This window comes from Oryzias melastigma, linkage group LG18 (assembly GCF_002922805.2).
Source record: "Oryzias melastigma strain HK-1 linkage group LG18, ASM292280v2, whole genome shotgun sequence".
Classification (NCBI taxonomy): Eukaryota; Metazoa; Chordata; class Actinopteri; order Beloniformes; family Adrianichthyidae; genus Oryzias; species Oryzias melastigma.
This window is the reverse complement of record NC_050529.1, coordinates 14277361-14301186: the sequence shown is the minus strand read 5'-3', so window position 1 is coordinate 14301186 and position 23826 is coordinate 14277361. Positions and strand designations below refer to the sequence as shown.

The 23826-nt window shown below is 40.3% G+C and overlaps 2 protein-coding genes across 6 annotated transcripts in view; one reads left to right on the top strand and one right to left on the bottom strand.

Moving 5' to 3' along the window:
* acap1 (ArfGAP with coiled-coil, ankyrin repeat and PH domains 1) overlaps positions 1-16506 on the top strand; it is a 36918-nt gene extending 20412 nt beyond the window's left edge. For 2 of the 4 annotated variants that reach the window (XR_002920852.2, XR_002920853.2), the window contains exons 9-23: positions 1841-1915; positions 3019-3131; positions 3216-3267; positions 3347-3447; positions 3617-3728; positions 3799-4010; positions 5555-5624; positions 5802-5896; positions 8052-8227; positions 8462-8512; positions 8599-8768; positions 8967-9076; positions 12569-12679; positions 12745-14664; positions 15909-16506. Coding sequence is in view for 2 of the 4 variants with exons in the window: in XM_024287780.2 (XP_024143548.1) it covers positions 1841-1915; positions 3019-3131; positions 3216-3267; positions 3347-3447; positions 3617-3728; positions 3799-4010; positions 5555-5624; positions 5802-5896; positions 8052-8227; positions 8462-8512; positions 8599-8768; positions 8967-9076; positions 12569-12679; positions 12745-12806; positions 15909-16006 (1608 nt within the window). In the remaining 2 variants the exon portion in view is untranslated. The remainder of the gene's footprint in view (positions 1-1840; positions 1916-3018; positions 3132-3215; positions 3268-3346; positions 3448-3616; positions 3729-3798; positions 4011-5554; positions 5625-5801; positions 5897-8051; positions 8228-8461; positions 8513-8598; positions 8769-8966; positions 9077-12568; positions 12680-12744; positions 14665-15908) is intronic. The other 2 variants (XM_024287780.2, XM_024287781.2) reach the window with 1 other exon arrangement.
* slc16a13 (solute carrier family 16 member 13) lies at positions 16370-23484 on the bottom strand. 2 transcript variants are annotated; one of them, XM_024287783.2, is made up of 6 exons: positions 23345-23484; positions 20988-21220; positions 20713-20856; positions 18690-18946; positions 18084-18612; positions 16370-17784 (listed from the first exon to the last, which is right to left on the bottom strand). In XM_024287783.2, exons 2-6 carry the CDS (start codon positions 21217-21219, stop codon positions 17561-17563), a joined length of 1386 nt encoding a protein of 461 aa, XP_024143551.1. In that variant the 5' UTR covers position 21220; positions 23345-23484; the 3' UTR covers positions 16370-17560. The 2 variants fall into 2 exon arrangements, with proteins under 2 accessions (XP_024143551.1, XP_036072455.1); XM_036216562.1 differs by having other exon boundaries at positions 20988-21241; positions 23345-23465.
* Between the last annotated feature and the right edge of the window lie 342 nt (positions 23485-23826).

Below are 23826 nucleotides of genomic sequence, written 5' to 3'. Positions count from 1 at the left end.
GAAGGCAAATTTCTTAAAGGCTTAAGTAAATCGGCTCCTTCTAGGTCTTAATTAGTAGAAAACAAGCCCAAATGGCTCTTTTACTGTTAAAGGTTGCCGACCCCTGACCTAACTTTTCAAATAAGAAGAAAAACCACACAGGAGTAAATCTTTAATCCATCTTCACCACTTCTCTAATCTACAAGACTGAGGACCTCTTAAAACAATAGCTTTTGTCACTTATTTGGCTTGTGGACTAAGAATAATGGTACAAATTTCACTTAGTTATTTACTTGTGGGATCTAAAAGAAATTTCTTTTTCGAAAATTAGGAGAAAATTGAGAAAAAGTTTCCTTTTCATCTGTTAGTTGGACCTTATTTTAAATAAATGTGACAATCATCAATCAAAATCTCTAAATTTGCTCAAGAAACCGACAAAACCATACAGTTTTGTTGGTGGTGTGGGTTTATATCAAGCGTCATGCTAAGTCACGACACCAAACTGTATCCAAGCCAACGTTTGTTAGGTCTGTGAGTGTCACAACACTTTCATTGTGACAGGAAAAAGGTGAGCAGCAACAGGAAACGTCTCACATGTCTGAATGGGTCGATGTTATTTTCCAGATCATCATCATCTCCAGAAGCGGGAAAATATTTAAAAAATACATTTTACTATTTCAATCTACACTTATCAGTCAAGCCGTGTTTGCCCTTGAATAAAAGACATTGATCATTATTAGAAAATTAAAAAAGGGAAACAGCGATGTGAAAATTGTTACTGTCCTTATTAAGCCACAGCAAAAGCACTTCCTGTTTCACCAGGAAATAATAACAGGAAGAAAAGCAGAAATGAAGTAACACAAAGTTACCTTTATGGATTTGGTGAAAAATAAATGAAAAATGTCAACACTGAAAACCCACATGTTTTACTAATTATTAAAAAAAAGATAAAAAGATGAGTAAAAAGGTTACTTTTGTCCTTAAGTGCAACTTGAGCTGAAACAAAAGTAACCAAATGGAACATTAAAATGCTAAGAAGCCTAAAAACTATTAAACAGAGTTTACCCACTTGTGTTTTCCATTACCCTCTCTTTAATCACACCTGATTTAGCTCAACATTAAGCTCCACAGGGGCCTAATAATGACTGTCATTAAAGACATTTGAGCAAAGAGACATGGAAAATGCAGATTGGTGAGTTCTGAGGACTGAGATTGAAAACTCATTTGTTGATTTAAATGTAGAAGCATGTCAAATTGTTTTAACTGGTCGTATCTTTTATTTAAAAGAAGTGGAAAAAGATTTTAATTCAATCTTTATGGATTTTTGAAAACATTGAATTTATATTTGGAAGCTGTTTTTGGACTACATGTCTGTTTCTTTTATAAAAGTATGCAAATAAATCAGATTTTAGGAGTTGGATATCCTTGATCAGCAAAAAAAAGAAAGAAAGAAAAAAAATGGCTGATAACGTATTTATATTCAACCAGCGCTTACCAAAAAGCAATGACATGTAATCTGTAAAGCAAAGAGGCGTATTTTAAGTGGGTCCAAGGATAAATGTTGGTTGCATGTATTTAAAATCACATTTCAAGTTAAAGTGCTGAAGTTGTCACACTCCTCAGTGTTTGTATTTTACTCTTCGCTGTTCACCCATCTCCCAAGGGAGGGGTGAGCTGTAGACACAGCTGCAATCAGGAGCTGTTTGGTTTATAAACCCTATGCTAACCCTTTCTTTGGGTCCATGCGGCCAAGAAAAAGTTCAGCACGTATCTAGAAAATTACAAGTTTGTCTACGATAAAATGTGCGATGAAAAAGGATTGTCACATTTGGTTCTGATTTTTTTTATTTTTTTTTAACAGCACACCCAGTTTGTTCTGGACTCTGCCAGGGAAAAGAGAGACATGGAGCAAAGACACGCGGCAGTCAAGAAGAAGGTAAGGAGGCCATGTGCTACTAAAAATGACAATTTATTGATTTTTGTCAAGTGAGGCTGCTTGGACTGTTAGATGTCAGTGTTTCAGCGACGTATAAAGCTATGGATACACCGGGGATGTGACACGTGTTCAGGAAGGTGCTAAACCAACACATTCTCACTCCTAACTCGTCATATACGGACGTATGGTTCGGGCCCCCTCCACGTCCCCTTTTGGAGGTCCTCAACTCGTCGTTTTTTGACGTACTGACAGTTTCTATTAAATCACGGATCCCCAACCTCTGGGCTGTGAACCGGTACTGGTCCAAAGGTTGCTTGGTACTCGGCTACAGACTGGGAAAAAAATGCATACATTAATCAGGGGTCCCCAACCCTCGGGACGGGAACTGTACCAGTACCCTAACCTGGTACTGGTACCACATCCTGAGGATTGGGGACCCCTGATTCCATGGAACAGCCTGCACATCAAAAAACGATGAGTTGGGGACACCCAACATGTTAAAAAGTGCAGCGGAGGGGGCTTGAAACATACACCCATATGACAAGTTGGAAGTGAGAATGTTTAGGCTAAACGTGTTTTCTTGAAGTTTTAGCAAGGTGTTCACATTGGACAAGCAAGGAGGGGCTTCTCCTTCTATGTCTGCTGTTTCTTAGCACATTTCCGCCACCTACAGTTGGAAGAGGCTTGGTGCGAAACCTCAAAGCGGTGCAAATATCACAAATTTTCCCCTTTTTATCTTTTTTCACAGCTCTATTCCGATATATGAAAGACTTTGTGTCATAGAATTCCATTCTGGCAAAAACCGCAATTATTAATTTCTCCTTCATGATCAATTTTCTAACGGACTGCAATTCAGTGAATACGTCACTACCAAATCCAAGTCCCTGATCGGTAAAGGGTCAAATTGATTTAACTTGCAGTGTGCATTCAATGGCCACGGAGCGTGTTTAAAGGGGAAGCCTCACATAGACTTATCATTGGAAGTAGATACTTGACCACACATTGCTGAGGGCTGTGTTAACACAGCCTAAATGTCTCTGTTAAGATATGGTCACATATACCAAAATGCCATTATGCAGCAATTTCTCCTTTCTCATTTCAAGGATGTGTCTTATGATGACTCCATTATGGACTTTAATGCTGACTCTACTAATGGAATTGCAATGGAGGGCTACTTATACAAGAGAGCCAGCAATGCCTTTAAGACCTGGAGCAGGTAAAGTTTGCTCAGCACTTTTACCATTCTTTAGTAAGTTACAAGCTTGACGACTAAAGGTTGTATTGTTTCTTTTATTTCCAGACGTTGGTTTTCGATTCAGAAAAACCAGCTGGTGTATCAGAAGAAATTCAAGGTACAGTTTTGAAATGTGTGAACGAGGTTCTTTAGGGAAGTGTGTCACCTGAGCTGAACGACGTCCATGCGTCATGCAGGAGCAGCCCACGGTTGTGGTGGAGGACCTGCGTCTGTGCACAGTCAAGACCAGCTCTGAAAACGAGCGAAGGTTCTGCTTTGAAGTGGTGTCCCCTTCAAAGTGAGTTTTGCATCTGTGCATGGTTTCTTGTAGCCGTTCTGCACAAGTGTGTGAGCTGCGGTGGTGCAGATGAAACTTGCATGTATCGGCAGGTGCTACAAACGAGCATCTGGTGGGGTGATGGTTTCGTGTTCTTACTTGCATGGTCACTTTGTTTGTGTGTGCAAAGATGCTGCCTGCTGCAAGCGGACTCAGAAAGGCAGCAGCAAGGATGGATCAGCGCCGTCCAGAACAGCATCGCCTCAGCTTTCCAAGAGCGCCGGGAGGACACGCAGAGCCCGGTGAGGACCCACCCGCACTCATCCAGTCGCTTTCGGAGTTCTGTGTGGTGATCCCTTCATGTGTTATCAGAGACAGCGCTGCAGTTCCATGTCGCAGAGCATCATGCGGGCCGGAGGGAGCGGAGGATGCGTGGATCAGGAGAACAACGACTGCAAGGCGCTGGAGGACATCCAGGCGATCCCGGGGAACCGGCAGTGCTGTGACTGCGGGGAGCCCAGCCCCGATTGGGCCTCCATCAACCTGGGCATCACGCTGTGTATTGTCTGCTCTGGAATACACAGGTAGATCCTTTGTGTGTGAACAATAACATGGACCCCTTTGCAGCGGTTGTAGTCGTACGGGGGCTGCAGGTTTTCGGGTTGTCCGGGCCCGTCAAAGGTCGTAGAGACAAGTGGGTGCATTATGTCGTACAGTTCCCTTGAGGTTCGTTCAGCCACTTTAGGGGACGTCATGAAACTGAAACGTGTGATTGTTGTGCGCGTAGTGGGTGTATTGTAGGGAGGGGTCGATGCAATTTTTCAGATATGTCCCCTGCAACTGTGGTCAATAGTCCAAACTCCTGAAAACACCTTTTTCGCAGTGCATTCAATACCTGACACTTGTCCGCAATTTTAGCAAATTGACTTACTGTTGTGTTTGTTATTTAATCATTGTGTTTTTATGCTTTTATTTATGTACTGTGAGGCGACCTTGAGTGCCAAGAAAGGCACCATCTAAATACAATTTATTATTAATATTATTAATAGCCGATATTTGCAGATACTAATGCTAATGCAACAATACTTATGCCATTTCTGTTGCTTTTGTTTTTTTTTTATTTTTTTTTTAATGACAGAGTTCAATAATACGGAGCCCCTGAAGGGACATTTGAAGTAAAAAAAAAAAAAAGTTTTTCATAACGTCAATGTCTCTTTAGGGTCTCCGTAACATAGTATCATGCGTGGAAATTATTTTAAACTTTTTTAATAGATGTCAGCTTCCCAAGCAGTTGTCTACCTCTACCTAATAGTAAATCTGTTCCTGTGTTTGCTGAATAAATATGACTTCATCATATCATTATGGAGTTAAATCATTATTGTGCTTCTGAAATAATTTCCAAATATGTTGCTACTTGTTGTGCTAACAAAGTTTGTGAATCTGTAAAAGAAAAATGTTACGACTCTGGAATAATTTTGTGGTTTTAGTGCAACACCTGTTTGACCCAACAGTAACGAGAGCTTGAGCAAACAAGATTTGCAGTTTTAGAAACATTTTTAACACTTGCAGAAAGGTTGGTCCTAAAAATGTCTAGGTTCTCATACCCACACATCCGCAAGGGCTTTTTCTAACTGTGCTAAACACAGATCTAGAGACAAACTGCAGTTGCAACATTGGACTTTTGACCCTTATTTTCCATCTAAGCTGATCATCCAATAGGTATCTTTAATTTAGGTATATTAAATTTAATAGTTAATTTCACATCGTTAAACCTACTTATAAGGGAAGAAATGTTTATGTGCGTGTTCAAATTATTTTATATCTGTAAATCACCTTTACACACAAGGACAATTAGTATTTGAGTATTTTTTGCACTATAAATTTAATTTTTTTCTTTCTTTATTTTTTATTTTATCATTGGTCATCATAATAAAACTGCTACCATCATGTCAAAGCATTTTACCAAAATATTTATCTTAAATTAAGGTTAAAAAATCCTCACTGTCCAGAATTTCCTCAGTTTCGTAGTTAGAAACATATGGAAGTCCCCATTGGGATATATAAACGAGAACACACACACTTTGCCTGAATCATTGCTTCAAACTTTAATGGTTTCTTTTACTAACAGGAGCCTGGGAGTTCATTTTTCCAAAGTGCGCTCACTCACACTCGACTCCTGGGAGCCAGAGCTCATTAAGGTAATTTAAGCACTTATTTTTTTGGAAGCAGCTCCACAAACGCTCATACAGACCAAACAAAATGTTTCTGTTGCTGGTCCAAAAAAGTTTTATGGAAGTTTTTTTCTTGCAAAGTCAATGAACATTGAAAGAAATTCACTTTGCCTAATTTTTTTTCTAATTTTGTCTATTCTTAAGTTGATGTGCGAGTTGGGCAATAACGTGATCAATCGAATCTATGAGGCACGCATTGACGAGATCACCATCAAGAAGCCCAATCCTGCCAGTCCAAGGTATTTAACAGTTGTTGACGTTAAAAGAAAACTTTATTTTTCATCTGAAAGTCTATGGGTGATTCTATCATCTTAAAGGCTTCTGAGCAGCTGAGAAGTGTGCAGCAAACAACATAATTATCAGAAAATTAATCATCTAGGGTGTGCTCCAGAGGGCTGATTAGATCTTCATAAGTTAAAAAAAACACTTGAAGCTAAAATCAGATGTATTTCACCTTAAGGAAAGATGATTGCTCACATTTTTTATTTTGATGGCTTTGAATAATTCAAGTTACCTTTAATGTCCCACTCTGGTCATCTTTGATCTGTCTTTTAAACCATTCCCAATGGTCTTTTGATTATGTTTGTTGTTTTTTTTAGCCAAAACTAAAAACTGTTCTTATTTTTTAAGACATTAGAAATTTACCTCTTAGTTGTGGGAAGGACTGTTATGGTGGAGCAAGTACGCCCCTCTTCCCCTCTCCATCCCTGAAAGCCCAGCATATTTAACAAACAAATATGTCTTCCATCAGAAAAATTAACTGAACATTAAAAAAAAAAGAGTGGAGTGGGTCTTTAATAACTGCTAACTTTGATGTGAATGTAGTTTATGTTCTAAAATGGTAAAATACACTTCACCCTTTAGAAAAAGTAAACTTCTTTTACTTATTCTAATCTATTTGAAAGTGTTAGAAATTGCTATAACAGAATGTAATGTTGTTTAAACAGGAAGTAGATAATGTTGATGCTGAACCACAAGCATCAGGACGCTCTGATGGTTTGCTTGATACCTGCTAAAGTAAAAAGAGTCCGACCACAGCCTGATTTAGAAAACCCAGTTAAGATAGATTAGGACTTACTGCTGGAAAGCATTTAGCTTACATATTTGAATTCAGACATGTTCAAAGTGTCTGCGCCTCACCTCCTGAAAGGCCAGTCAAGAGATCGCGTTGTCTTTTAGACTCATTCTCTGACTTCCTTGTATTTGTTCGACGATGTCACAGAGAACACAGGAAGTGCCGCTTGTACGTGATACAGATGCTCGCTGCTGTTGTGTCTGGAAACTTTTTTTTCTTTTTTGCTGTGCTGCATGTTTTGTGGTGCCTCGTTTATAGGTCACAAACTGACAAGACAATGTTTGAAAACGTCAGATTTTCTGCACTGGAAGGGTTTGCAAACATTAAGGTTGTGGTTGTGACTTCTAAGTAAATAGAAGTGTTTGGTCAAAATCTTAAATAGGTAAACTTGAAGCAAAATGTCTTGCTTTCTTTGAAATATTTTACAAAATTTTAGAGTTGAAGGGATCTGGTTTGAGGACCACAGGATTTCATGCCTGCTCTTTGCAGATGATGTTGTCCTGTTGGCTTCATCGAGCCAGAACCTCCAGCATGTAGTGGAGCGGTTTGCAGCTGAGTGTGAAGCGGCTGGAATGAGTGTTGGCAAGTCTGAGGTCATGGTTCTTGACCGGAGAAGGGTAGCTTGCTCTCTCTGAGTGGGTGGAGTGCTCATGCCTCCCTTGGTGGACTTCAAGCTTCTTGGGGTCTTGTTCACGAGTGAAGGAAGATCGGAGCGTGAGATCGACAGGTGGATTGACGGTCGTTGTACTGGTCCATAGTGGTGAAGAGGGAGCTGAGCCAGAAAGCAAAGCTCTCAATAAACAGGTTGATCTCCATTATAGTACTCACCTATGGTCATGAGCTCTGGGTCATGACCAAAGAACAAGATGATGACTACAAGCGGCTGACATGAGTTTGCTCCATAGAGATAAGGTGAGAAGCTCTATCACCTGGAGATAGCTTGGAGTAGAGCCACTGCTCCTCCATAGTGAGAGGAGCCAGTTGAGGTGACTCAGGGAATTTGGTCCCGATGCCTCCTGGATGCATGTCCCACTGGGCAGAGACCCCAGGAAAGAGCCAGGCCATGGTGGAGAGACTAGGTCCCTCGGCTGGCCTGGGAACGTCTCGGGGTTCCTCCAGGAGCTCGAGGAAGTGGCCGGGGAGAGGGAAGTCTGGGCATCTTTGCTTAGACTGCTACCCCCGTGACCCCGTCCCGGAAAAAGATGGATAGATGGAAAAGTTTTAGAGTTATAGTTTTCGCAGAGGATTTTTTTTTTTTTTGGTAAATATGACATAGAACTGCTAATTTCTTTATTTTTTTCTGTTTGTCTGCAACTTAGGGGGGACAAGGAATCGTGGATTCGATCAAAATATGTTGAAAAGAAGTTTATTCACAAACTGCCGGAGACTGGAAGGAATCCTCAGTTGAGCCGGTCGAATAACAGAGCGACCTCGCTGATGCAAAAACCGCCTCTCAAGCCCAAACCGAGCCGATCGCTGCTGCCTCGCATCACAGGTACATCCCAGGACAAAGACGCCATTCCAGGTCTTAAACCCACCGAAGCTTCAGTGTTTACATTCTCGTCTAAGAGTGTGTGTTATTTAGTTGATACCTCTCTGGTGTTAAAGGGTTAACCATGTTAAGAACCTGAATCAAAAGCAGTCACAGGTCTTTTTGATCCAGCAAAAGCGGATAATACCCATCATCCCCTTACCAGTACCAGTTATAACCCTCTTTCTCTGCTTGTAGGACTGAGCACCAGTGATACTAACCAAAAGAACAGTTCAGACTTCAATAAAGGTATGATGAAGCACACATTTATACACCCAAACACATCCATAAGTTTGTCTTGAGTGGAATAAATAAAATGCTGTCCCCCCATACAGACGAGGAGGAGGAAGATCTCAGTGGGCTCCATCCCGGAGCGCTGCTGTACCGCTCGGCCGCGCTGCAGAACTTCCCCCTCATGGCTGACGCCCTAGCCCACGGAGCTGACGTCAACTGGGTCAATCTGTCCGAGGACTCCAGCACGCCAATGATACAAGCTGTGTTGGTGGTGAGTTCAGCCATTTTCACCGAAACTAGGAGTTGTGTCTCAAAGGATTCACCAGAAGTGCAAACATTTCAGGAACATGTGGAGTTTTTATCCCCTGACTGAACTCTGTTTAACACACAAGGCAACCAAGGGCACAACATTGTTTTGTTTTTTTAAAACCAGTATGATTAATTTAACACAGTAATCTGTTTGGATCAGAACGCCCTTGCAGCCTGCGAGTTCCTGCTGCAGAATGGAGCCAACGTCAATCAGGCTGACAGCAACGGGAGGGGACCCCTGCACCACGCCACTATCCTGGGTCACACAGGGTACTGCATGCATACACACACACACAATCACCGTGGTAATAAATGGTATAATTATCTGATCAAGGACATGATGGATTAACTCCTTGCCGAAGAATGCTATACATAGGTGCTTTCTAGTGATATTATCATGCTGTTGCATAACAGTACAAACTTGTTTTGTTGCTAAGGGAACTCGCCTGCCTTCATTCATGTGTTTTCAATGTGTTCCTATGTTGTTGTTTTAGTGGTTACAGCTAAAGCAAAAGCCGTTCCAAAACCAGTCTATTTTTAAAAAGACCAGTTCAAAAATGAAGTTCAAAACATGAAATACATTTCCGTTTTTTTTTTTTTTTTTTTTTTCACTTCAAATTCTAAATAATTTTTGAGGGACTTTACAGATGCTGAAAACATTAACAAATCTTCAGCATTAAGGCAGAATCAGATTCTAGTTGTGTTTAAGCAAGAACAGAAAGTAAGAAAGTGTGTAACACAGCAGAACTGTTTAATGAATGGGAACATACAAGTATCAGAAGTCACAACTGTTTCCAATTAGAAAACTACCCCTTCTCTTTAGTTTTGTAATGTTCTTTTTGGAGTGTTCCCCATTAGGTTGTTTTGGGAGTGTTCCCAATGAGCTAGCTTTGGTTGTGTTTCCTATTAGGTTGTTTAGGGAGGGTTCCTTATTTTGTTGTTTTTGGTGTGTTCCCCATCAGGTTGTTTTGGGAGTGTTCCCCATTAGGTTGTTTTTGGGATTGTACCCCATTAGGTTGTTTGAGGAGTGTTCCCCATTAGGTTGTATGGGGACAGTACCCCATTAGGTTGTTTGAGGAGTGTTCCCCATCAGGTTGTTTGAGGAGTGTTCCCCATCAGGTTGTTTGAGCAGTGTTCCCCATTAGGTTGTTTTGGGAGTGTTGCCTATTAGGTTCTTTTGGGACTGTACCCCATTTGGTTGTTTAGGGAGTGTTGCCCATTAGGTTGTTTAGGGAGTGTTCCCCATTAGGTTGTTTTGGGACTGTTCCCAATTAGGTTGTTGGGGACTGTTACCAATGAGCTACCTTTGGTAGTGTTTCCTATTTGGTTGTTTTTGGGATTGTTCCCCATCAGGTTGTTTTGGTGTGTTCCCCATCGGGTTGTTTAGGGAGTGTTCCCCTTCAGGTTGTTTGGGTGTGTTCCCCTTCAGGTTGTTTAGGGAGTGTTGCCCATAAGGTTGTTTAGGGATTGTTCCCCATTAGGTTGTTGGGGACTGTTATCAATGAGGTACCTTTGGGTGTGTTCCCCATTCAGTTGTTTAGGAGTGTTGCCCATTAGGTTGTTTGGGTAGTGTACCCCACTAGGTTATTTTGAGAGTTGTCCCTATTTAGTTGTTTAATTTGTGTTCCCCATTAGGTTGTTTGGGGAGTTTTCCTTTCAGGTTATTTGTTTACCATTAGATTTTTTTTGGGAATGTTCGCCATTAGGTTGTTTAGGGATTGTTCCCCATTAGGTTGTTTAGGGATTGTTCCCCATTAGGTTGTTTAGGGTTTGTTCCCATTAGGTTATTTAGGGGGCTTTCCCCATTAGGTTGTTTAGGGTTTGTTCCCCATTAGGCTGTTTAGGGATTCTTCCCCATTAGGTTATTTAGGGGGCTTTCCCCATTAGGTTGTTTAGGGATTCTTCAACCATTAGGTTGTTTTGGGGGGTTTCCCCATTAGGTTGTTTAGGGGGCTTTCCCCATTAGGTTGTTTAGGGTTTGTTCCCCATTAGGTTATTTAGGGGATTTTCCCCATTAGGTTGTTTAAGGATTCTTCCCCATTAGGTTGTTTAGGGATTCTTCCCCATTAGGTTATTTAGGGGGCTTTCCCTATTAGGTTGTTTAGGGGGCTTTCCCCATTAGGTTGTTTAGGGTTTGTTCCCCATTAGGTTGTTTATTGATTATTCCCCATTAGGTTATTTAATGATTCTTCCCCATTAGGTTGTTTAGGGATTCTTCCTCATTAGGTTATTTAGGGATTCTTCCCCATTAGGTTGTTTAGGGATTCTTCCCCATTAGGTTATTTAGGGGGCTTTCCCCATTAGGTTGTTTAGGGATTCTTCCCCATTAGGTTGTTTAGGGGATTCTTCCCCATTAGGTTGTTTAAGGATTCTTCCTTATTAGGTTATTTAGGGGGCTTCCCCCATTAGGTTGTTTAGGGGGCTTTCCCCATTAGTTTATTTAGGGGGCTTTCCCCATTAGGTTATTTGGGTTTTTCCCCATTAGGTTATTTAGGGGGCTTTCCCCATTAGGTTGTTTAGGGATTCTTCCCTATTAGGTTGTTTAGGGATTTTTCCCTATTAGGTTGTTTAGGGTTTGTTCCCCATTAGGTTGTTTAGGGGGCTTTCCCCATTATGTTGTTTAGGGGGCTTTCCCCATTAGGTTGTTTAGGGGGCTTTCCCCATTAGGTTGTTTAGGGATTCTTCCCTATTAGGTTGTTTAGGGTTTGTTCCCAATTAGGTTGTTTAGGGTTTGTTCCCCATTAGGTTATTTAGGGGGCTTTCCCCTTTAGGTTGTCTAGGGGGCTTTCCCCATTAGGTTATTTAGGGGCTTTCCCCATTAGGTTGTTTAGGGGGCTTTCTCTATTAGGTTGTTTAGGGGGCTTTCCCCATTAGGTTTTTTAGGGTTTGTTCCCCATTAGGTTGTTTAGGGATTCTTCCCCATTAGTTTTTTTAGGGGGCTTTTCCCATTAGGTTGTTTAGGGATTATTCCCCATTAGGTTGTTTAGGGATTCTTCCCCATTAGGTTGTTTGGTAGTGTTCCCCTTAAAGTTGTTTTGGGAGTGTTACCCATTGGGGGTTTTTGCGGAGTGTTCCCCTCTAGGTTTGTTAGGGAGTATTCCCCATTTGGTTTTTAAGGGGAATATTCCCCATTAGGATTTTTTGGGATTTGGTTCTTTTTAGAGTGCTTCCCATTGGGTTGTTTTTATGAGTGTTTAGATTCTTTGGAGAGTGTTCCCCATTAGGTTGTTTGGAGAATGTTTCCCATTAGGCTATTTGTAAGTGTTTTCCATTAGGTCCTTTGGGAGTGTTCCCCGTTTTAACGTTTTGGGAGTGTTCCTCATTATGGTCTTTAGGGAATGTTCCCCATGTTTTTGTTTTGGGAGTATTCCCCATTAGATCTTTTGAGGAATGCTCCCCATTAGGTTTTTTGGGGAATGTTTCTCATTAGCTTCATTTGCGAGTGTTCCTTGTTAGGTTATTTGTGGAGTGTTCCCTGCTCTTTAGTCATGTGACGAAGTTGTTTTGGTCAAGGGTTTAAAAGGCTAATATAGATGCTTATAGATGGAGGAACATTTTTAAGAACATTAAGAAATATTTTGAGCAGAGTAAGTTTTGTAGTCAACTTTAAATCTGAACTAAAGACCTTTAGTGTTGCAAAGCTCATTTAGTGCTTTTCTAAAACCCTCAACAAATTTTGCGAGAGATATTGAGTCTAGACCAGGTTCTTGTTGTTCTCCATTTCACATTATTTTACCATTTGCTTCGTTTTTTTTTTCCCAGACTGGTTTGTCTCTTTTTGAAGCGAGGCGCCGACTACAACGCCCGGGATAAGAGCCAAAAAGACCCCTTAACTATCGCTGTGGAGAATGCAAATGCAGACATCGTGACTCTGTAAGTGTTAGCTTTTCAGGAAATTCTTTGTGAAAACTCTTCTGACCTGGGCTCCTCTCCCTCAGATTGCGGATCACCAAAATGAACAAGGAGATGCGGGAGATGGATGGAGCATTCGGCCAATCAGGTCATTGTGAGGAGCAGGGTTCGGGGGATACACTGGGCAGGACGGGGCGTTCGCTGGTTCACCCCCGAAAGGGCCTCCGTGCTTTAAAGAACCACATAAGTAGCTGGAATATGGGGGGTACACATGACTAAAAGGGCTTAGATGACTGGCTAAAACACAAACCAACATAAGGAAAAACTTAAGTTTTGTAATTGTGAATAAAGAAAAAGGTAGAAAATAAGGTACTACAACAAAACAGCAAATTGGAGCTTAATTTATTAAATCTTAAGCACTTTGCATTATTATTCATTCTCCGGCACTTTAAAAACCAAAAAGCATATCCAGAACATAAATGTGCTGTCATTGTGCTGCTGCTGTCTGAAATAAAGCAGGCCTATCTCTAGTAATATTTTGGATATTTTTATATCCAGTATGTAGTGTATTGACACTAAGATAGGTACTGGACCTTCATCCAGTCCTGCAAGTCAAATTTAGCTTTGATTTTAGTTCTTAAGAACAATTTCCTGCCTCTATTCTGTGAATAGTGACTCACTTGGAGTTCTTCACGCTGGTCGATATGACTCTCATTGAAGAGAACTTGATGCTGTCAGCTGGAGCCCTTATGTCTGTGCTGTCTTGGTATTACGAACAGCAGGGTTTTTTTTTCTTTGCATTTTGTTCTTCTTATGGAGAGAAAATAGACTCACTGGATTTGTGTGTGTGTGTGAGTAAGACACTTGATTTGTAACTTGTGTCTGCCTGTTTTTTTGTAACTTTGGATTTGTGTGTGCTTAATTCTTGGTTTGTAACTCATTTATGCGTAACTGTGTGTATTTGCATGATTAGTCAAAAATACAAAATACAATTTACTCACGCTTTAAATTACAGCAGCTTAAAACTAATTTCGAAACAACCCCCATGCTAACAAATGATTAAAAAGTAAACACCCATTTCCCAATACACACAAAAAACTGTAATTACACACAGATCAAAGTTACAAATGCACAAGGAGAGTTTCACATCTCAAGATTTGTGCATAGACGATGTGTTTAAATGCTGCTAGAATGCTGGGTCATCAGCTTTCTATTAGTCGCTTCGAAATTAAATGATTAACAATGAAAAAAGAATCTAAAGAAATATTTTTTGATAAATGTATTAATATTTGTCTAATGACCCAGCATTCTAGCAGCATTTAAATGCATCTTCTACTTACAAATCTGGTGATGTGGAAAAAGTCTCAACCCCTTGAAACACTGATTTGTGCATAAATGTGGTTTTCTGTGCGTATCAGGCGATTGGTGTGTACTACTTAAACATTTATATTGTTAGGAGCCGTTTTGATTCAGTAGTTAGTGTTAAGCTGCTGTAATTTCAAGTTATGTGCGCGTAAAGTATATTTTCTGTTTGTATCTTTTTGATATTCCAGTGTACATGTAAATACACAATTGCAATTGGACACAAAATGTAGTTACAAATCAAGTATTATGTACACACAAATCCAAAGTTACTCACAAACAAACAGGGAGACACAAGTTATAAGTGAAGAACTATGCGCACACAGATCCAGTGAGACTATTTTCTTTCCATACCATACAGCTCTTTTTCTGAGCTTGAAAGTCTGTTCTTTTCGTGATTGTGCTCGGGGGTTCTGGAAGTCTGAGGGTTTCAGACATGAAGGAGTAGAAATTTGTGACGTGTTTGTCTGCTTGAATTGGCTGCCGGTCAGTACTTGCCATGACGTGCGTTTTTGTTGTGTCCTTTTTTTTTGTTTGTGTGTTTGTTTTCGTTGGCTCTCACGTGTGTCTTTGCCATCTGCCCGCTGAGATGTCCATCTGGTCTCAAATGCTTGCGCAGTGTGCCACCTGCAGCAAATTAAGAGGTAAAAATGCATGTGCATGCTACTATGTGTTTGTTTTGTTTTGCATGCTTCGTTCTTTAAGGCTACAACTCTTTTGGTGCATCAACTCCAGTGACGTGGCTGGTGAGGCAGTGACTATTTCAGAATCAATTTTACTTGCATTTACTTCCAATATAGTTGCCAACTACCAATTGGGTTTTATACATCAATTCATATATTTGAATATACAGCGGATGTTTTCTCACTTATAGAATTAGCACGCTGTACTTACCTGTCCATAGGCCTGTTTTTCTAAACTTTAGAGGAAAAGTCCTCTTACTTTGAGTTTAGAAGCATTTTTAAACTTTTTTTTAACCTTAAACCTCTTAAGCTTCAGGTTTGGTCTTCATGTTTTAATTAAATGATCATATTTAAGAGATTTTTGGAGCTCAAAGTGTTAATTAGAGTAAAACATAAAATAGCAAAGTACTTTTTAACTTTATTTTAGGGGTGTAAAGGATCACAAAACTCCTGGTTTGGATCGTGTCACCGATCAGATCAGTAAAACATTAAAAAAACATCAGGAAAAAACAAGAAGACGAATTATTTTTTGAAAAGCTTTAAAAATATATTTGAGAAAACATATATAAAGTACTTCACATATGCACTCGCACATCTTTGAACTTTGAAAATGAATAAACATGTAAAAACATGTAGTTTCTGATTACATTTACATATCTACAAAAACTGAGAAAAGAATGCTGAACAAGCAGTTTTCCCTTGCTCCACCCCCACACCCCCAATATCCAAATTAAATCTGAAATGAAAAAAATAAACTTTCATTATTTTTGTATTAATTGTTGTATTGAAACTAGCTGTGCGAACATTTAAATATTTCAAATAAATATTATTATCCATAGATGTGCAGGTGAGGCACTACCATGCCCGCTTTTCCTGATGATTTTTGATACATTTGGCTTGCCATACTGCCTCCCCATGACAGCACGTCCCAGCTTCAGGAGAGCTGCTGTTCCTCACTGAACCTGAACTCAGACACGGAGACGTGCTCTGATGCTTTTATTAGGCTCTTCAAAATAAATAAACTGCATTGGACAGACAATTGATTTTAAACTCGATTCATAGTCCAGATTTGAGGACAAAAATGTATTTTGTGAATCCCCCCGTCTGCACGTCTCTGATTCACTCAAAGTTTTGTAGCTTTTATGCTTTTAGCCTTTTCAAAAAAGCCCAGAAGCTTCACAGTTTCCTCTCTGGTGTTTTTCCAGGTGATGAAACCTACCAGGACATTTTCAGAGACTTTTCACATATGGCCTCAAACAATCCCGAGAAGCTGAGACGCCGCAGCATGGACCCCAAATCCTAACCAGCAGAGGGGCCTTCCCCGTCCGTCGCACCTCGACTCCACATGTTTTCACGCTGGAACAGAAGCGTTTCAGCTCTCAGGCATGCAGACACGCGCTCCTCCTGGCTGCCCGCCATTCGTTCAGTCACAGCTCAGCTGGTGCTGCCTGGAGAGCCCCCACACAGGGAATTCTCTGTGTGAGCATTGTGTCTCACTGAACCAGCTTTACGAGGCCAGTATGAGGTGTGAAGAGCCCAACATCGCTATGCCAAATACAACCTGTAAATCCTTTTTTTTTTATTCAAAAAAAGATATTTTTATGACATTTTGCTTTCTAAACTGAGTTTATAAACACAAATCCATTTGATAAAAAAACAGTAAAAGTTGTGAAAAATTTAAATTTATTCTTTCTCTGTGAATTGTTTGCAAATTTCTACATTCCAGACAGTGTTTCTGTTCACATTTATAAAGATACTTAAAATCTGTGCTATGAAAAATAAACCACAATGGAAACATTTTAATTGTTGTGTGTGTGTGAATTTGAGACTTTGAAGATCTTTAAAAAGATTTTTAAGATCCTTCAAAATGTATATGTTAGTTTTTTGTTTGTTCATTTTAGGTAGAACCAATTACAGCAGACAAAAAAACCAATACAAAGATTAAAAAGAATGCAAACAAAAAACAAAACAAAAAAAGCGGTCAAATTTGACCTCATTGGTTCTCCAGGGTTTAAATTATTCTTTTAATTGCCTAAAATGTCCAGCAGAGGGCGCCAGAGTTATTTGCTGCATCTCTGGTTTTTATACATTTTTTGGTAAAAAAAAAAAAAAAGGGGGGTAAAGTAGGGGTTAAAACAGCACAGTTTGGTTGAGCGGTACAAAAAAGTAACATTTTAGCGTTATGAAAACAAAAACAAAAAAAGTTTTTCCTCTTGGTATTTGCTTAGCAACAGTTAAGTATTAACTGGAGCAACTCTGGGTGAGAGTGTCTGTAACCAGCAGTTCACCGTGACCCAGTATTTTGCCGCTACAAAACCTTCAGTCAGTGTCCAGAAAGCCAGAAGTCTCTCTGTTTGAAAGTGGAGTCTGAGTTTATGGTTTACTAAAGTTCAGGGTGCAAATAGGCGGAAGAGATAGAAAGCAAAGGCAACACTGTCAAAGTTTATCTGCTGGTTTTCAAATCTGTGTTAACACACAGGAGCAGAAAAGAAATCTGCATCCAGGAAGGACTTTGTCATAAAAAGTTTAGGTCTACAAAAACCTACAGGAAATGTACCTTAATAATAAGGTAATGTCTTCATATCCAGATAAGATATTAAATTATAATGTGCAGGATTTGAAATCAAGTTAAAGCTGAAAAAAATCATAATCTTAAGTATCGGGGTGACTCATACAGAGGTAATTGGCATCAGTTTACATTCACTTCCATGACATAAAGAGGTAAAGTTAGTTATTTCAGCTCAAGTAGCTGAAAGTGCAAACCTGACATCAGAAATGTTTTGACCCTCGTCTTCACTTCCATGACTATCCTCCTCCACGTCTTCAGGAAGGATCCGTCCTCTAACTGGAGTATTTTTTACCTTTCTGGTTCGTCTGTCTGATCGTTAACGTCTGGAGACAAACTGCTCATCTGCTCCAGCTCTGCATGCAAAACCTCGCTCTTGTCGGCGACGGGAGGTGGCGGATCCGTGCAGGAGAAGAAGTTAGGCAGGGTGGCGAGGGTGAGGGAACCGAGGAGCAGGAAGGAGCCGGCAACCAAGAAGGAGGCGACGTAGTTTCCAGTGATGTCTTTGAGGAAGCCTTCAAACAGAGAAAATGGTTTAATAAAAACAAAAACACAAGGTTTTTATTATTATAACAGACTAAGTCACTAGTGACACAGTCAGTCCACTCTGCAGGAAAAATTCCTAAAAAACCTGAGTCAGGAAAAAGAAGAAACCTTAGGGATTCCCACATGAGGGAGAGATCCTATCCCAGGACGTATTAGCTTCTACAAATCAAGAATTACATACGCACAAATCAGAGTGATACTTCTTTCTCTCTATAGACATCACTTATATACTCTGGGACTCCAGCTGGCGTCTGTGTCGTGCTCCTACCTGACAGAGGGGTTCCCAGCAGTCCTGCACTGCTCTCGATGAGCTGCAGCAGCCCGAGGGCGCCCATCGTCCTCTGCACACCGACGATCTTCGGCACCACCGCGAATACCAGAGAGGTCAAAGCCCCCGAGCAAAACCCGTACAGGAGGCTGATCACCACCAGAGCGGCGTAGGACCCCGTCAGGGAACTCACGGGCAGCAGCATGATGAACAGTCCCACCAGCAGCGTCCACCAGCTCAGCAAGTGGATGAGCCGGAAGTGGCCCAGGTCGGAGAACCACCCCGACACCACTCGGCCGCAAATGTCCGTGGCTCCTGCGGCGGACACCACAAAAGCCGCCTGGTACTGGGAGAAGCCGGCCTGGCGGCTGTGGGCCACCAGGTGGAAATACGGAACAAAATAGCCAACGTTGAAAAGACTGATGGCTAAGGTGTAGGTGATGTAAGGCCTCTCTAGGAGCAGAGACAGCTCCAGGTAAGAGGAGAACCGACGCAGAACATCCGCACAAGACAGCTTACTCTTTGAGTCCTGCAAAGAACATAATGCGTGTCTTTCTAAAAATATTTAGGGTTACACTAACTGCCTCATTCTCCATCAAACTCTACCTTTTGTGGAGCTTTGGGGCGGGGCTGGGGGCGAATCAGAGCTCCACAGGGGACGATGTTGAGGCTCATTCCACCCAAAATGAGAAGCGCTCCTCTCCAGGCGTACGTCTCCACCAGCAGTTGGAACAGGGGGTTAAAAGCAAAAGAAGAGAGGCCAATGCTGGAAAAGCCCAGTCCTATAGCCAGGGTCCGCCGGTGGGTGAAGTTAGCGATGACTGTAGCTATCATGGGAGTGAAGATCAACCCCCACCCCAAACCTGGAGGAGCAGGAAACGGAACACACATCAGTTTGTGCAGCTGAAGGTCACTACTGCCACCTCTATACTAGAGTTTTGATTTAGAGCTAATGTGCGTTTTGAGGTAAACATCTTGTCATATTGGGGTATATAACAGTAAACCCTCTAAATCACATCTCAAGTTCCTGGGGCCGGATCCCGCCCTCCAGGTAATTCTATTTTAAAGTTATTAATGGCCGGATATTATCTTGCACTTATTTCTAACTTGTATTTTGACAAAATACGTTTTTATGGAGAATAAAATGTTGAAAGTTATTTAAGGTGTTTTGGCTAATTTAGGCTTTTTTCAGATGTTTTGGATATTTTGAAATGTAGCCATTTTTTTCAGCTACAGTTAACTTCTTTGACTAACCTTAGTTTTCTTTTATTTAGTTTTTTAGGCTAATTTGGCGTTTAGCTAATATTTTAGCTTTATTTTCAGCTATTAGCTTCAGTATTTTCAGCTATCAATTTCAGCATCTTCAGATGTCAAATTAAGCTTACGCCATTCACACTACCATTATCACAGGTAATGCTATATTTGTAATTTCATAATTATTTTTAAAAGTTAGAGATTTAAAGTTTTAAAAATTTAGTTATAGAGTGTTCAAGAGATGTTTATCCTGTATAGAGATATAGAGCCCTAAATCCATACACTGTAAAAAGTGAAACATTGGATCAATTAAATTAATAAAAGTTCTGTAATTTGTTACATTTAAAAACATTATTTTGCTTCACTTCGTATGGCTGCGTAACTGGAGCCAGGATTAAACAGTTATCGCCACATTCTTTCTATTTGCTTCCATATCAACCACCTGTCATTCTGTGCATTAAAACATTGAGCAGATCAGAACAGGACATTCATTTATTTTTATTGCAAGTAATAATGTAAGTTACTAAACAGAGAGACACGCTCAAGAAGCAAACCGGATCAACAAACAACAAATATAAAGATGTTTAATCAGTAAACAAATGAATAATGGTGTAAAAAAGTACATAAGATTAACGCTATAACTCCACAGCTTTAGCTTCAGAGTTGACATTCTTTCGACCACCGTAACGCTTCAATTGTTTACAAAACAGATGTTATCCCAGTGGATTCTGAAGCAGAGAAAAGCAGCTTTTTACCTTTAAGCAATACTTTACATTAGTAATGTGTTGCATATCGGTGCAAAGCCGATATGAAAAGCAGCTTTTCTCTTTGTCAGAATCATCTGATTAACTGTGATTGGGTAAATCAAGCATGTCCAAAGTCCGGCCAAATGCAGCCTGCTCATGCCATAAAATGAAGAATCTAGAAACTGTGTGTATGATTGCTTAATTCTGATTGGCTCAAATTGAGGTGAATAAAATGTAACATTTCACATGAAGCCAGATTTAATTAATTTTTCCAGACTGATTTTTTCTTAATTTTATTTCTAGTCTTCAAATGTGGAATTCAGTCAATTTGGTTCAAATGTGTTTAGATGCGTTTGTGTTTTATGCAAAAAATTAAAAAAACAACTACAATAAAAATGTTTGTTTGCATTTAATCTTATTAAAATAGGGCTGAATGGTTGGCCCTCACACAGTCTCACCACACCAAATCTGGCCCTGAAGTTTGGACACCCAAAACGATCAAAGATTTAAGGTATGTCTAAGAGGGTTAAATAGTCTTGAAGGAAGCATTTTGTGGTCTCCAAAAGCAAAGGGAAATCTATTTTTTAATTGTACTTTTCCACTAAAAGACATAAGCAACCTTTTTATACCTGAAATCAGACCCATAGTGAGGTAAAGGTGAACAAGGCAGGTGGCCTGAGAAGCCAGTATGAGGCCGAGTCCGGCCAATAAGCCTCCAGTCATCACCACCACCCTGGCGTTGAACGCATTACACAGCGCTGCACCCAGTGGACCTGCAACAACAATTTAGGAAGCTTCTTTAAAATATATTTAGAACTTCATATATGTTCAATCATTCATAAAAGAATAAAAAGATCTTCTATAAACTGATGGACTATCGTAATGTAATTGGAGCATGACTCACTGAAGAACTGCTGCGCTGCCAGACCAATGGATGAGATCCAGGAGATGGCCTGAGCGCTCTCCTCAAAGTACTGAACGAACTCCATGAAGAAGATCCCCAAGCTGCGCATCAGGCCGAACACCAGGCTCATGCTGACGAACATGGCAACCACCAGCACCCAGCCCCATCCTCCGTCCGGGCTGTCCTCTCCGCCGTCGCTCTGGCCCTCTGCTTTCTGCTTCAACTTAGTCATACTGGGAAAGACGTGTGGAGGCGTTTATTGACAATAAAGAAAAAGAAAATGAAATAGCAGGACTCTGTAAAGGAGAAGTAGAGGGCAAGTCTCACATCCTCTTTTAGGATGTCTAAAGATTTAAGGAAGTTACATTTATTATTTTGGGTGGCGTTTCACTCACTCTGTCCAATTCTCTATATACAGTCAATGCTTCGAACATAAGGAATTCACATTTCGTTTAGTGACAAATAGGGGTTGGTCTGAGTATTGATACCGAGGTGAAATATTGATACTAGCAAGATGACATCAATACTTTGATCACAGTTTTTCTTTATTACGTACAGTAAAGTACTTGAATTTACTCACGGATTGTCTGGCTGTCTGTAGTGTTGCCAGATTGAGTGAAAAAAAACGGCTAATTTGAGCAAAAACCCTCCCAATTTGAGAGGAAAACTGCCCAAACTGGCAACGGTGTCCGTCTATGACAGGGGTGTCCAAATCCAGGCCTCAAGGCCCGGCCTCCAGCTGGTTTTCCAGAAATTCTGTCTCATCTGCTGATGATTGCCTGAGTCAGGTGTGCTTACCCGATAAGGAGCTACAATGGCAGATTGGTTAAAGAACATGTAGGGCATTGGTCCACAAGGCCGGGATTTAGGCACCTCTGGTCTATGTAAACACCCCCCAGCCCGGCTGCTCGCACCTTGCCCCTCCCTTCTCTGCTTCATCCAAGAGTCACTAAACAGTCACATCTTTGCACACAATGGCTGGAATTTTTGTTGTGTTGTTGATATATGTATATATATTTTCTTGGTTCCTGAGCGCAACTGTGTCTGCAGCTCACCGCTCCTCCAAGTGGAGTCAAATGTAGATCACAAATTTCACACACACAAACAATAAATGAAACTTTAACTTCACTTTATGACGGTGTTTCTTTTTCTTACCTTTTTTTTTACTGGTGACTGTGCATTTTATTACTACCTTGATTTTTAAATATACGTTTGTGGTGCTGTTTTTTATTTTTGTTTCACTGTAGCTTTTTAAAAACTGTTTCTTCCTTATTATTATTGTATTGTACTACCATTAATATACATGTTCTACATTTGATCCATGTTTAGTTTAGATTGTTATAATTAGTTAACAGTTTTACTTCTCAAAAGTCTCAGTCTTGTTTTTTTACTTAACGCTTAATTAACAAAAATGTGTGTATTTCCAAAAGTATTCTATAATCACAACATTTTAAAAAAAAATATATCGAGATCGATATTACTAGCCCTAAATTTACTTGGTATCTGATTATCACAACACTTCAAGGGAAAAGTATCGATATCAGTATTGAGATCGATATTAGCCCTGTAACTACTTGGTATCGGAACAATACCCAAATTCCCAATATTCTCTACCTCTAGTGACAAACTAAAAATTTCAGTTCTATAGGACACAATTCCTCCAGATTTAACACAATTTTACACATTTTTCAACAGCATTGTTTTCAAATGATTTATGGCCCTCACTGCTTTCTGTACCTGTCAAAAACCATAATGATTAACTTGTAACAGTCCAATATAACCTGAGGTTAGTCTCCTGTATGTGGCCGGACCTTATGTGGGTGAGAGGTGAGTCATAGTAGTGGGTCTTGACAAGTTTTTATTGATTACTTTATGTTTACACGCACAACTGACTTTCAGAATAAAATAAAGACACCCTGACACTTTGACAGAGACCCCCCTGGGCTGAATATCTGCAACCGTTAGTGGCTGAGCAGGTTTTGCGTCGAAATAGAGGACAAGTCATACATTTATTACACCTCAATGCCGGTGAGATATGAAGCATATCAGTCACAAACAGATGCACCATCTCCAACACGGAGCTTTGAGCTTTCCCCCTCCCCCGAACTAGAACTGAAATAAGATTTTTGTGTTTTAAACCAACAGATTAAAGAGAGTGTATAACCGGTATTATTTATTAATTCGCTCTTTTCCAACTTTAAGAGCAGAACCAGTCCAAAATGACTCGTTTCATAACTTGTAAAAATGTTGCTGACTGGCTGACCAATGAATAAGCGCGAGTTCCGGACGCTTCTTAAACTGCATTTTTGTTGCTCGTAACTCGATATATTTTTTTAAAATATTCATGCTGGACTCACCCGTTGGTTTATCATCTCTCTTCAGAGCGGCTCATGGTCCAAACTCTACCGCTTTAGTGCGAGAAAAAACGACCTCCCGGCTTCTGGTCTATCAACGTGAAGAGCGAACCTACTCTCATATATGGCAAGCCATTGAGGCCAAAAATCATTCCACAGACGCAGTTCAAAACTGCCTCTATTATGGAAAGACCCTTCAAATAAAGTCTTATTTCACACCGTCTTGCTCAAAAATAGGCTTAACTAAAGCATTTTTATGGTTATTGTGGCAAGCCATGAGGGCCAATAGTTAATCCATAGTAAAACAATTCATATATTTATAATTTTTAATTTACCTGTGACAATGAAAAAAAAGACATGTTTGTCCATTGTGACGGGGTTTTTTATGTCAAAATTTTGTTCATGTGGGTTAGCGGGAACTCTAGCTCTGCTCGCGGAGAAAGTTTCTGCACGCGAGTGAAAAATAAGTTTCGATTATTGGGGGT